Raw genomic sequence first — 14793 nt, 5'->3', positions numbered from 1 at the left:
GATTCCTCAAAGGAAGGACAACCTCCGACAGGCATGGTCTCGAAGGGGCCCTCAGGGAAGGACTTGGGGGGCTATAGAAAAAGGGGGTGATGGATCCTTGCCCCCCTCAGCTTTGACATAGCCTGAGTCCTCATTCTGTCTGCAAGAAGTCTCCTAATCTCTTGGCTACCTTACTTCCCCTGACTGACTTAAGCCTGAAACAATGCCTTAAGCCTGAAACAATGCCAGAGGTGGGTGTGGCCCTGTTCTGGAAAGGGCTGGTTCCCTGGGGTGATCAGGCCTAAGAAATAATGCACAAAATCCTATGAAACCTACTTTGCTAACAGCCTCAATTTAAATGATAAGGGTCCCAGCATGAAGTGAGTTTGCTCCCCAAAGTTTTATGGCCCTTTTAACTATCTGACCCTGACTCAGAATAAGCCCTCAGAGTTCTTTGAATGTTATCTATTATTTAGTCATTTCTGCCTGACAATGATTAATGAGCTTTATGTATATGCCCTGTATTCCTATGTAAATTAAACCCAATAAACGCCCATTGAAGAACAGGTTCCTGGTCCTCCTTTGAGAGATTGGCCACTTTTCTTCCCAAGCAGATCCTGTCTTTGTAGACTTAGTCTCATCCGAGGTGGATGGGGGTTATGGAGGCTTTGTGGGCAAAGCTCCCCTACAAGTGTGAATTCTTTTTTGTTGCCTACTGGATGAAAGAGCAATAAATGCCTTTTAATACTGATTGCATTCATAGGGGTTCTCCCCACTGACTACTCTCTTATCCATAGTAAATGAAGAACAACAGGGGAAGGATTTTCTATACTGATTACATTCACAGGGCTTTTCTCTGGTATGGTATGTTTCCTGAAGGGTGATGTAACACTGAAGGCTTTCCCAAAGTCACTGAGTTTCATTTTTATTCTATTGTGTACAGTAAAGGAAAAGCTTCTTCTGAAGGACTTTCCCTATTGATTACAATTACAGGTTTTCTCCAACATGAGTTGTCATGTGTATATCAAATATGAGTGCTTCCTGAAGATTTTCCCATAATCATGGCATTCATAGGGTTTCTCCCCAGTGTGAATTCTTATGTGAACAGTAAGGGAAAAACTTATGCTGAAAGCCTTTCCATATCAATCACATTTATAGAGATTTTCCCCACTATGGACTCTCATGTGCCCTGTAAGGACAGATATAAAGCCGAAGAGTTGAAAATAACTCTTCATTCATAGTATTTTTATGAATTCTCATATTTAGCCTCAGGAATGGATAATTACTAAAGGCTGAATATGTTGCTATATTTAAAGTATATGTAGAAAATTGAGCCTCACACAGATAATGTTGGAAGGGGGAGAAGTATTTGAGTAGCCTTTTTAGATAATTGTGGATATTCTTTGTTGACACTACACTTGAACTACAAGTAGTAGTTTCTTAAAGGTTAGTTGCAATGGGAAATCTGAGACCATATCAATGAGTTTTTCATACCCCATTATATTAAAAACTAATGGTCTCTCTTGTAGTTTGAATGAATTTTTCACCCATACATAGTTTTATAAACTTACATTGTAAAATTGCAATGCATTGGCCATTTGGAAAATATTAATTCATTGATTTAGGCAGATCTTCCACAAACTGACACATTTCTCTGTGCACTATCCAAAATTACAATTGTTAATATCATCACTGATCTCAACAGAAAGTTTTGGGAAGATATCAAACTTGTTTTAGCTGATACAGGTCTTCTAAAAAAATTTTTTTTCTTGAAAGACTGATTTTACCATTGGTAATAAATCCTGTCTGTTGTTTTATATAAAATTATAGTCACTTTGTTTGTTTTTGAGACTGTTTGCCAAGTACCCAAATTTGAATAACCATCATTTGTGTCTTGGTTGTTCTTTCAAGTTTAATGGTGTTTTATGAAAAAGTGGCTTGTTCACCTTGCGATGATTACACAAAATCTTTTCCTTGAGACAACCACTAAATTTTAGCACATTGCAGAAGTGCTTTGTGTATACTTCCCATTTTGCCACACAGAATATTAAAAAGAAAGGTCCTCAAGGATTCAGATTTAATAAAGTAATCATTTTTGTTGCTTCACTGAAGATATTTGAAATGAAAATTGCTTCCTTTTCCTTCTTTTCTATGAGTGTATGGTGGTAAAGAATATGGCATCCTCTATCTAGTGCAGCCTGGTGTACTGGTGTCACTGCCCCAATTCATGCTGAGAGGACACCAGTTTTACCCACTTGTTGGTTCTGCCCTGTCAAAGTAAATGACAACACAGGTAAATAATGTCTTAGAATTATTATGAAAAGTTTTGATCTTGTTATAGTTTCCTGAAAGTCTTGGCTCCCCAGGGCTATAAGGACTACATTTTGAGAATCACTGCCCTAGAGAATAGTAAAATCTTTTCTTTTTCTCCCTAATTCTTCTCATGCAGGAAGATAATAAGATTTAGTACATTATCCTGTATCTCCTTTTTTTCAATGTACAGCAGTTGCTCATCCAGTTACATGCAAACATTATGTTTGATTTTCAACCCATAAGTAGATTTCAGAAGCCATCTGGACCAATAATTAGTCATTAAAAAATATCCCACTGACTTCTGGTCTGAATGCAATCATTTGACTTTTGTTCCCCTCTGTGTTGTATTTCTTTGTCCACTTTCACATTTTGTCTTTATGTTTTGGTTTTTAGCAGTTTGATTATGATGTGTGTAACAACAGTTTTCTTCAAGTTTACCCATTTGGGTTTTGCTATGATTCTTGGATCTATAAATTTATGCCTTTTGCCAAGTGTTCTACTATGATTTCTTCAAATATATGTACTTTTCCCCTACTCCAATCTCTTTCTCCTCTTCCTCTGGACTTTGTAATTTGAATATTGGTCCTTTTGAAATTGTCCCACAGGTCTCAAAGACTATTTTCAATTATTTTCATTTTTTCCCTTCTCTTGCTTATATTGGATACTTTCTATCTTAAATTTCAGTGACTGTCTTCTGTCACCTCCACTTATTCTGATTCTCTACACAAAATAATCTTAGGACTGTATATATGTAAACTACTCCTTAACTGTTAAGGAGTTGAAATTACATTTGGCCCTTTGAGAGCAACCGTGAGGCTGATGTGGCCCTCGGTGAAGATGAGTTTGACACCCCTGCTCTACAACGAATTTTAAAATTCCTGTTATTAAAATTTTCCATTATAGAATTTATTTTTTTTAATATAGCTTCTGTTTTCTTTCTTTCTTTTTTTTCTTTTTTGAAAATTTCTGTCTTTCCATTCATCTCAACAGCCCTGACTTTTTGGAGCATGTTTATAGTAGCTGCTTTAAAGTCTTTGTTAATCTGACATTTAGGTCATTCTGGGATTGGCATCTGTTGTTTGCCTTTTCTTTTGGGAGCTGTTTAGGTTTTCTATTTAGCATGTTGATTAATTTTGGATCATAAATTGGACACTTTGAATGGGGACATACTGCCTTGTTCTCTGCAGTTCAAAGTGCTAGCCCAGTTCAGAGCTGCCCACAAGCCACACAAAAACAGACAACAGGTTGGATTTAGCCCACCGGCCACAGCTTTCCAAACCTCTGCTCTGGGAACCTGGGGAAGGGGAAGCCCAGGAAAACTGGAACCAGAGGAGATAACTCTTTCCTTCTGCAATGTCTCTCCAAAGCTATCTACTGACAAAGTTTAGCATAACATCAACTGAAAAAGGGAAAATATTTAAAAGGCCCAGATCCATTTTCATATATTGGGCAACAAAGGCTGAATTTGGAGCTGAGAGACAATAAATTGATAACTGACATAGCTACTATGGTAGAAATTATAGCGAAGAAAGGACCATGTGAATTTCTTGCTCAAAGCTTTGATTAGTGAGATGATATGGAAAAGATCTGGTGTGGCAATTTTTCCTCTCCAGATGGAAGGTGGAAAATGAGGATCTTTGTTGGGTTTAAGTGTGAGGTGTAGAGAGTTCTCCTGAACTTCCCCTTTTGTATACCATTTACCTTCTTATCTGTAAATATGAGTAACATTATCCACTCTTCAGTGTTGTCGAAAGAACTGGTGGTATTTTAACTGCAGTGCCAGATTTGTAGAGCTTGAATAAAAAGTAGCTCTTTTTCCCTAGATGGATCCAAGCCTGAGGAAAAATCATGGGAGCAGAATTTGGGTTAAAATTGAAAATTAAGAATGATTTTCCCAGGAAATGAAGAATTTGGTGTTTTTTTTTTTAATTGAAATGTTTAGAACTGGAATTTTGAAGGAAAAAATGGGAGAAGTTGTGTAGTATAATTCTAGAATGTGCACTGGGAATTGGGAGTGCAAATACGGCTTGCTCTTGGTTGTATTCTTTAGCGTGAACATTTATTTCCACAGTCACTTAATTTGGTGGAAAGCAGTTTTTAATTAGGGAATTTGGATTTTGTAAAGTTAAGGTGTTTAGACATTAGGATATAAATAAGTTTCTCTGTATTGGAGTTGTAGTACCATGCATGTCATATTGGGCATGTAGGTCTGGAATGTTTTAATTCTCATACTGCAAAAGGAGTTACATGTATATGGTAAATGGCTGCTACTCGGCAGTTTTCTGTGTTTCTGCTTTGGCTTTATTTGTATGATATTCTTGAAATTTGACAGTGGATGGATGGCTGGGAATCACTATAGCAAAATTAAACTGATGTCCAGAACGTAGGTTTGCTGTGGGCCTGCAGCCTAACTGAGTCTTGGGTTGCCCCAAGGCTCATGCCAAAAGCATAAATCCTCAGAGAAATTGGTTTTCAGTTTGAGATTTAACTGACCGTAGTGGAATGGTCCTTGGACTCACGACTATTAATAATGAGTGGATGACAGCTTTAATTTATATAACACACCTTTGTTTGGGTGAGAAATGGAATTGGGTGGGATTTTGGTAATAATAAAGTTCATATTTCTCTCTTGTTGGCATTTTTGGGGGCCACATAGAGGAGAGTGAGTTATATAGGGTATAGAGCATCTTGGGAGGAGACAGGGGGACCAGATCATCATATTTTCAGGCTCATTGCTGAGAGATATGCCTGGTCATCCAGCGTGATCACCTGGATCTAGCTTCTCTGACCTCACTTCTAAAAAATTGTGCTGAAGAGTGAAAGGATAAATGCCCAATTCCCAGACTGTCTCCATGTTTTTAAGGAATCTCGCTATTTTATTTTTGCATTCCTTTTTGTGAACCACTGTAGTCTTCCCCGAAGCCATGAGTGGACTGGTGGGCTTATTTGCTCAAATAACTCCTGTGAGGTCATTCACATTAGAGTGGAAGGTACATAATAATTCACGAGGAGAAAAGGGTCTTAGAATATAAAACAAAATGAGAAGAAAAGTTCCTTTTTGGAAAAGAGAACTAGCAGTTTAAGGTCAGTGGGAGAGTTGTAACACATTGTTGAACACGTTTCTGTTATTCAGTCTGCAGAGAGGTAAATTGACTCACTGCAAGGTAATCGAGCCAGAAAGACCAAAGGCCTTGGAATCCCAGGCATGTGGATTAGGGAGGGGCAATGAGTTACAGATTGAGGTTAGATCAAAGTGTGCTACTGATTTTTGCCGCTCTCTGGCATGGAGTTATCCTTAGTGAAGTTAGAGCTGTGTAACTCTGTATGAGGGAGTGAGATTAATTGAAATCTCTGATGTTCTCAAATTTTAATACAGTAATTAAAGTCTAAATTAACCAAGTTTCTCTAGAGACTTCATAGAGGCCTAGAGGAAGATTCTTATTACCAACTGAGAACAAAAGGATCTTGCTCTGGAACTTGAAAGATTTTAAGCTAGCCATTATTCCCTAGTATCCTCTCCCAACACACGCCCACCCCCATCCCTAACCCACAAGGTGTCCAGAAGTTAGGGACTGTTGCTCTTTCTCACAACAGGGTGATGTCCTCTCTGTGTGATAACTTCTGGTTTATAATCTAAGACTATTCAAATTGGAAGGGATAGTTGTCTTTCTGGAGCTTGGGTTAGTGTCTCCTAATTAGGGGTAAATACTGGTTTATATTGACTCTGTTACTAAATAATTTTTTTTCTGAAGTATTTTTTTCCTTGTGGGGTATCAAGAGAACAGTGCTGGCAAGTAGATTTACTCCAAAGAGTAAGAAAAGAACTCTAAGGGATTGGTGCTATGGAAAGTGTCAGCTGGATTTCTTGTTCTCTAAGCCAGCTGAGTAGTAGTGGGAATTTATTTCTTACCTCTCATTTTTGTTATTCCTCTATTACTTACAACATATTTGTACAGAAACTTATATAGAAATAAATGGTTATATATAAATGACAATGTTTGCTTTTTTTGCCATAGGTGTTTTTGATTTTTTAAAAAAGATTTTACTTATTTATTATTAGAGAGGAGGGAAGGAAGGGAGAGAGGGAGAGAAACATCAATGTGTGGTTGCCTCCCGTGCATCCCCTACTGGGGACCTGGCCTACAACCCAGGCATGTGCTCTGACTGGGAATCAAACCTGTGACCCTTTGGTTTGCAGGCCAGTACTCAATCCACTGAGCCACACCAGCCAGGGCTGATATGTTTTTTATATATAAGGTCCAGCATAAATAACACCCCTTTTTTATTACAAAATCTTTTATTACAAAATCATAAGCATTAATTCTGTAGCATAATAACAGCACACTCAAGCACAGCATATGACATTTTAGGTGAAATGTTCAAATTAAAACAATACATTATTACACGCATATTATTACCCTACCAACCACATTCAAGCAGGCCTTACTTCTGCCAAACCCTGTATATCTTTTCCTTTCATTTCGAGCTTTCCCAGAGGTTTCTAACTGGTCTCCTTTGTGATCGCAGGGGCATTAATAAACATGGTTGTTTGACTTGGTTCTTGTCTTTCATGATGATGCCATTGTGTGCCTCCACCTATTTTTACCTGGAATCAGATGATCTGAAGGTCAGATTTCAATTACTTTCCTCCTACTCTCAAAGCATACATTTTTTTCTCTTCTTTCTTCTGGAGGCTGCCCCATCCTGCGGTCACTGATCTATGTAACAAGGAAGTACAGCCAGACCAAGAGACTACACAAATGGTAGAAAGTCTGCTTCATGCGGCTCTGACTCTCCATCTGGCAACTCTTCCACGGTGCACTGTCTGTGTGCTGACGTGTTAGTCCCCTGCCCTTGGAGAGCCTCAGGTTCACAGTACTCTGCCCTGATTTAACACTAGGACATTCAAAGTTTATGAAGTACTTACAAAACTCAACACCAAAAAAACAAACAGCCCAATTAAAAAATGGCAAAGGAACTGAATAGACACATCTCCAAAAAGGACATACAGATGGCTGATAGACATATGAAAAGATGTTCAACATTACTAATGATCAGACAAATGCAAATAAAAACCACAATGAGATACCATCTCACATCTGTCAGAATGGCTACCATCGGTAAATAAAAAAAAAATGAGTGCTGGTGAGGATGTGGAGGAAAGGAACAATTTTGCACTGTTGGTGGGATTGCAGACTATTGCAGCCACGGTGGAAAGCAGTGTGGAGATACCTCAAAAAATTAAAAATGGATCTGTCTTTTGACCTAGAAATTCCACTTCTGAGACTATATCTGAAAGAACCCAAAACACTAATTTGAAAGAACATAAGCACCCCTATGTTTATTGCAGTGTTATTTACAATTGCCAAGGTATGGAAGCAGCCCAAGTGCCCATCAATAGATGAGTGGATAAAACAACTATGGGATATTTACACAATAGAATTCTACTCATCTGTAGAAAAGAAGAAAATGTTATCCTTTGTGACAGTATTGATGGACCCAGAGAACATTATGTTAAGTGCAATAAGCCAGTCAGAGAAAGGCAAATGCCATATGATTTCACTCACGTGGAACCAAACGAACAAACTGAACTAAGAAGCAAACAGAGACAGACTCACAGATGGAGAGCAGATGACAGCTAGTGGCAGGGAGGTTAAGGGGTGGAGGGATTGAGCAAAAAAGAAAAAGGACTCATGGACATGGACAACAGTGTGGTGATTGCTGGGGGAAGGGGGGTATAAGGGGACTAAAATGATAATGGAAAAATATAATAAAGATTATATATTTAAAAAAGAACACTGGAAGAAGGTATAGTAACACTCTTGATTTTGGGCTGTGATTATGGAGATAAACTTCCCCTTGCTTTATAATGGAGATATGTAAGATGGGGAGGGTCAATCTTGGAGAAAGGGAAACCAGGCACACAGTATTGTTGTTAAGAACTCAGGCCTTAGAATTAAATAGACTTTGGTTTGAATACAAACTTTACCACTTACAGCTGTCATTATTACGGTATGTGTCCTTCACACCTGGGCCCTATGCCACCTTTCTGCTCTCATTTCCCTTCTCATTGTATACTCTCCCCCCTACCACCCAACATATATTTTAACCAGATGGGATTACCTGGGAGTTTGTTTGAGATACAACTTACAACTTTTGGCCCCATCCCAGACCTAATTATTAGAATTTGTACTTTATGAAGTGCACTTTTATGCTTAAGAAGTGCCTTGATTCCTAGAAGAAACTATATCACAGTTGACTGAGTATATGATATGACTCTGGAAAAGTATGATATGCTTTGCAATATGAAGTATTCTTTGAGTTATTCCCATTTAAATTCTGTCTAAAATAAGAGGTCCATGAGCAAGTAGCCTCTTCAGTCCCTTCATTTCCAACCCTTTGAAATGCATCCTGCTTCTTTCTCCGGATTTCCTGTGAGTCTCCTTCTGAATCCAGAAAAAGCCTCCTCACCAGGGAGAAATTTAAGCAGACTCAGTCAAATGCCTTCTATGTATAATGAAAGATAGTGTTAGGTATGGGGTGGGGCATAGAAATTCCAAGACTATCTGGCTCTCAGGGACCTTTTCATTTAGTTGAAAGGACACAAACAGAGTAAAACAATTTTATGTCTTATATCTGGGTAACCTTTCTGAGCCTTTGCAATAATTCTGTGATGTTGGCAGGAAGGGACTACTGGCTTTTTTTTTTTCTTCTTTGAAGTCAGATCCAAAGGTATTAAGAGATGTATCAATGTCACATGGCTGTTAAAGAGTTAGAATATGTATTCATGTTTTCCAGCTCCATGTCCAGATTTTTTTTCTTTTTAAAAATATTGTGGTACATTGTACCCTTGAATACCAAATTAATTTAAAATAAAGGAAAAGGAGTATAGGATTGCAAGAGTAATTGTGGTGGTTAAGAGGAGAGAAATCATTTGACCGAAAGAGTCTGGTGAGGCTCCAGTGAAGAAAGGATTTAGCAGGCCTTTGAATGATGAGCAGAATTTATCTGGGGAGAGAAATGAGATAGACAATGCCAGAGGAACTGGAGGGAGAAGAGCACGAAGTCTGTTCAAAGGATAATGATTAGACCAGTGTTCTTAGGCTATTTGGAATCTGATTGTTCCAATCCAATGGAATGAAACATCTGAACTTCCTAGGTGTGGGGATTATTGTTTAGGGTAGAGGAACCACATGGCTTCCTTCCTTTGCAGGGCGTCAGGGAGACCTGTTGTGGACACCTAACTCACGGTAGCTAAAAGTGGGCATTTCTGGGCCGGGCTGTATCTAACAGACTACCACATTTACTTTTTAAAGGCATCCTATGGCTGTCTGGGATAGTTGAAAGCAGCATCTCTCCCCTTAGGGAAATGTGGGTAGATGGTACTCACTATTTTTCACAGAAAACTAGTGAACTTCAAAAAGTGGTTGAGCTCAAGATCAGTGAGAAGTATGAGCATAAAAGCAGGGAACAAAACCTGGAAGATTATAAAGGAGATTCTTCATTGGCCTGGAAGATCTGGATTGGTTTAGACCTGGAAGGAAGTGGTAGTTTATTAGGAGTAAAATCATCATCATCATCATCATCATCATCCCCATCTAGGAGGGATCTGCCAGCCCTCTCACTAGGACCCGAACCTCTTGGCTGGGCCTACCTTGGTGACGTGGCCCCGCCTCTGTGACGTGGCCCTGCCTCTATGATGTGGCCCAGCCAGCCTCAGTGCCAGCTCATTCCTCGTTAGGTGAATCCCCAAATCAGTAGCACTGCGGAGGCAGAAGGCAAAGAGGGGCCATGGCTGAGGTGGCCAAGGCCTTGGCTGAGGCGACCGAGCCAAGTGGCGAATCCCAAGGTGCTGAAGTTAAAACCAAGCAGCCCGCTGAAAAAATCTTCAGGGCACCACTGAAGCGGGACTCGCGCTTCTCTCTTAGAGTGTCCGAGGTGTTGCTCAGAGCCATCACCTCCATCACCTCGCACAAGGGGCTGCCTCTGGCCACTCTCAAGAAGGAGCTGGGACAAGCTGGCTACCAAATGCGCAGGAAGTGGTGCCGCCGCTCTGGCGAAGTGCCCAAGCCTGATTTTAAGGGCACACTCATGAGGATCAGCAGCAACAACGGCTCTGGCTATTTCAGGGTCTGGAAGATTCCGAAGCCCAAGAGAAAGCCAGGACGCCCGCGGTTGGAGGAGGCCGCCGGGTCCCCGAGGAGGACCCCTGTGGGGCCGCGGGTCCCACGGAAGCGCCGTGTGCGTCGCATGGCGGCCAAGAAGGCCAGGCAAGAATGGAGACGGAACGCAAGGGCAGAGACTGCCTTGAAGAAGTCAAGGCCAAGACCCAAGAACCCGGGGCGTTCCAAAGCCAAGGAGGAAAGGGGGACCAAGGTGACTGCCGGAGGGAAAGGACAGACCACGAAGGAAGACAAGCCTAGGACACGAGACAACAAGAGGCCAAGGGAAGAGAAGAAGCAGGACTCTGAGAACCCGGTAAAACGGACCATCCAGAGGTCACCTTCAGTTAAAACTATCTCAAGGGCTGCTCGCACGAAGACTTCCACTAAACCTGAAAGCCCTCGGAATGCAGCTGGGAATCCTTAGTGTGGGAGCAACTTCCCCTCCTCCGGGCATAGATGCCCTTCCTCATATGACTTCAATTAGAGCAGCTCTCACACTCATTGAAACAGACAAGCTATTCACAAGACCTTTCAAATCACCACAATTGTGTCTGTTTTCTCTTTGTCCACTTGGGGAAGGCCGCGGGGGAGGGATTGTTGAGGGGAAGCCCTGTAGCAGGGTCCTGTGGGGTGAAAAGAGAAAAAGGAGTTGAGATTCTGTTCTTGCTACAGGACCCAGGAAAATGCCTTTCAGAAGAAAGCAGAAGAAAAAAAGCAATTTCGAGGGATTAGGCAGAAGCATTGAATTAATGTCACATACCCTAGCAAATCCAAATTCTGTTTGGGGGAGAGGCTGTGTAAGGTGAGAAGTAGGGGCATCATTGGGGCAAGAGAAGATTAGACTGCCTTTGAGTGGCCCCAGGGACCCAAAGTATTCTTACCTAAATTCCTCTCAGGAAAAAGTTCCTTCTCCCAGAATTGACTGTAATGCCTTTCTAGTTTTTGCCCTGACTTGATAATTTTGAAAATGATGTATATGTTAATCCTCAGTTACATGACAGTGTGTAAAGAAGAATCTAGCACAGGGTTTGGCCCGAGTTAGAGGTGCTCATCACTGAGACTTAAATGAGTGTAAATAACTCCCGATGGAGTGATGATGTGCTGTAGCAGCAAACTACTGGATCAGCAGTTAATGGGACAAGGATTCTAACAGAAGTTCTGCCACTCTGAACTTAACTGAATTATCACTTAACTATTCATGGTCTTGGTTTCCTTCTCTGTAAAGTATTAGGATTGGACTAGGATGATTTTTTATTTTAATCAGTAAGTGTCAGTAAAATAAGAAGGATTTAAACATTACATATACTTTGATTGACAAACTTCAATAAGGGAATTTTTGACTGGGAAAGTACCAACTCCTAAACTACTAAGAGTTACAAAATGTATAACAAATATAAGGAGATGGGGGAGGTTAGGTAACGAATAGCTAGTTCTTTTGCTTAATAAACAACAGAAGTGTTTCCATAGGCCATGACAGCGCATGGCAGTGATCCCGGGGATGGAAGAGCAGAGTAGCTGATTCGGGGAAACAACTTGCTGTTTCTGGCTGAAGCCAAAGGCGTGGGGAAAAGGGAAGAACATGGGGGGAGCTTCCCCCCTACCCCCACCCCAGGATATGTTTTTACTGTTTTTTTTAGAAGTGGGGGGAGAAAACATCAATGTGAGAGAGACATTGATCAGCTGCCTCCCATTTGTGCCCTGACCAGGGATCGAACCCACAACCTATGTGTGTGCCTTGACTGGGGATGAACCTGCAACTTTTGGTGTATAGGACGATGTTCCTGAGCCATCAAGCCAGGGCTGGGGTGGGGTGCTTTTTATTTTTGAAAAGGGAGTGAATGTGGATGGCAGGATAGTGTTAGACACACGTGGAGAGCTTTTGCAGAGTACGCCTGACTAAGCTTTTCCCAGGAAAGGCATATCTTCTATAAGGATGAACTGAGCATGTGTATTTAAAACTACAAAAAAAGCTGAAGTAATGCTAATATTCACCCTCTCATACCCTTAAATAAGAATCACTGCTTTAAGCCTTTGAAAAGCTGAGTAATAACAAAATGCTTACAGTGTATCTCATCCATAGACTATTTGAACTGGAAAATTTCCCCTGCTGTAATTAGGTTCATCATGCTCTTATGTTGTCTGAGTGGCAGGATGGAGCAAGCAGAATCAGAATCAGAATCAGAATAGGGAGCCATCTAAAGAGGTTAGGAAGTACAAGTCGGTAGTTACAAAACAGTCAGAGGGGTGTGGAGAACAGTGCAGGGAATCTAGTCAATAATATTGTAATAGCTACATAAGGTGCCAGGTCAGTACTAGATTTATGGGGGGACCACATCATAAATTATGACTGTCTAACAACTGTGCTACATACCTAAGACTATTATAATATTGAATGTCAACTGTAATTGAGATATAAAAATTGAAAAGAACAGGGAGCCATCTGAAAAGAGGCAGTGAGAAACAGAACAAAATCAAATGCCCTCACGACAGCCACATGAATTGCCCCTTCAAAGTGCTGGAGGCTTTTACCTAAGGAACCAGATGGTCTACATTTAGCAACCTTTTGCTCGAAGACAGGATGGAAAGAACACTGGCAACAACTTGTTTTTCTAGATTTCCTAAGAATCACCACACTTCTGTTTGTATTATGATTTCTTCATTTAAGCAAACTTCGTTCACTAGCAAACTTACCAAATTTATTGTCAGACCCTGACCCATTGTAGCTAACAATGGTCACTTCAGATTATTTTTCATTAATAAGCTTTAGAGTGGCTGTACTTTTATAAAATAGAAGAAATAACCTGCACTCATTGGCACGCTACCCAGATTATCTAGACCATAATCCTAGCTGGGTACTTCTATGAAATACCATAGGAATACCATATGAAATACCTAAGGAATTCCTGAGAACAGCTAATCTTATCACTAGTGTTCATGATGACTAAGTGCCTTCCCTTTGCTGGGAATAAAAATGGGGAAAACACAATTCCCGCTTTTCATCGCTCACATCCTAATGGCATATTTGGGTATTTAACTTTAGTCAGAGCAAATGGAACATCCGTGACCTCCATTCTCTGCTTCCCTTTTATCTCAACTGCCTAGTATAAATGATGATCAGAAAATCGTTGGAAGTTAAACTTACAATGAACTTTGGATGCTCTCTAGCATCAAATATTCAACGGTTGTTTTAGAAATCAACAGAAATACAAGTGGTCTTTAAAAATATGAAAAAGGTACAATTTTACTCATGAGAAATGCACATAAAATGATAAGGTGACATTTTAATCAGTGCACAATGTTTGAGAACCTACCCCACTGGTGAGGCTGTGGGGGAAGCAGGCGCTCACACACCAGGTTAGTGGGAGTGGATCACTCTGCCACCCCACAGAAGGAAGCTGGCTTGCCAGACTGCGAGTGCAGATATCCTTTGACACTGCAAAACCACACTTAGGAATTTATCTTTTAGGCGTTAATGCACTAGTGAAAAGACTGATATTCAATATATTTAGGGCCGCATTCCAGTAACCAAAAAAAATGGAAATAAGCTGAATATCATGAGGAGATTGGTTAAAGTGTGAAGCTTCCTTCCGGTGAAATAGCATGCAGCTGTAAAAAGGGGAGATTCTCTACCTATTGTAATGACAAGCTCCCCAAGATACATTTAAGTTAAAAAAAAATCAAGACACATATACCAGTGCATCTCCTTGTATAAACAAACTCTGGAAGGATATGCAAAAAATTGGTTCTCTATCATCAGGGTAAGGTGATCAGAAATGTAGAGAAGATGGAGGAATAAGACTCTTTACCATATCTTTTTTGTGTTTTCCGAATCCTGTACATTGTGGCTTGCTGAAAAATAAAGTAGAAATATTCACATAATTGTCAATTACAGCTTTTTCATTTCTAAGGTGGTTGGTCCTTTTGCCTGCGTAGTTTCATTTCACCTTCACCTCAGTCTCTTAGATCCTAAGTGAAAAAGCTGATGTTTAGAATATGTACAATTTAGAAATTGATTTTTAACTGCGCTCCCAGCACTCTCTTCACCACAGCTATAGATGGTGAACGTGGCCTCACCATCTACTCTAACTCTACAAGGCATCTTTGTTAAGTAGGTAAAGGTCAGAAGTTTAGAATTTATTTCTACACTGAATGTTTTAATGATTTAGTGGTCTTGTGTAGGGGAGGATGTTTTGAAACACACGGGAGGGGGCTGTTTTCAAACATGTGAGCATTTCCATTTGTCAATATTCTCAAAACAATAGAGCTCTCCCCTTCTTTCTCCTGCTCCGGGGAACTCTAACATGGCCAGGCTATCTGGTTGGGCTGGTGGTCACTC

The 14793-nt window shown here is 40.4% G+C and overlaps 1 protein-coding gene across 1 annotated transcript; it reads left to right on the top strand.

The window, feature by feature from the left end:
• Positions 1-10069: 10069 nt before the first annotated feature.
• Positions 10070-10991, top strand: LOC114513777 (testis-specific H1 histone). Its single transcript, XM_028533170.2, has one exon. It carries the CDS (start codon positions 10084-10086, stop codon positions 10879-10881), a length of 798 nt encoding a protein of 265 aa, XP_028388971.1. The 5' UTR covers positions 10070-10083; the 3' UTR covers positions 10882-10991.
• Positions 10992-14793: the final 3802 nt, after the last annotated feature.

Source organism: Phyllostomus discolor, chromosome 2 (genome assembly GCF_004126475.2).
Source record: "Phyllostomus discolor isolate MPI-MPIP mPhyDis1 chromosome 2, mPhyDis1.pri.v3, whole genome shotgun sequence".
Lineage (NCBI taxonomy): Eukaryota > Metazoa > Chordata > Mammalia > Chiroptera > Phyllostomidae > Phyllostomus > Phyllostomus discolor.
This window is presented reverse-complemented; position numbering and strand designations above follow the sequence as displayed.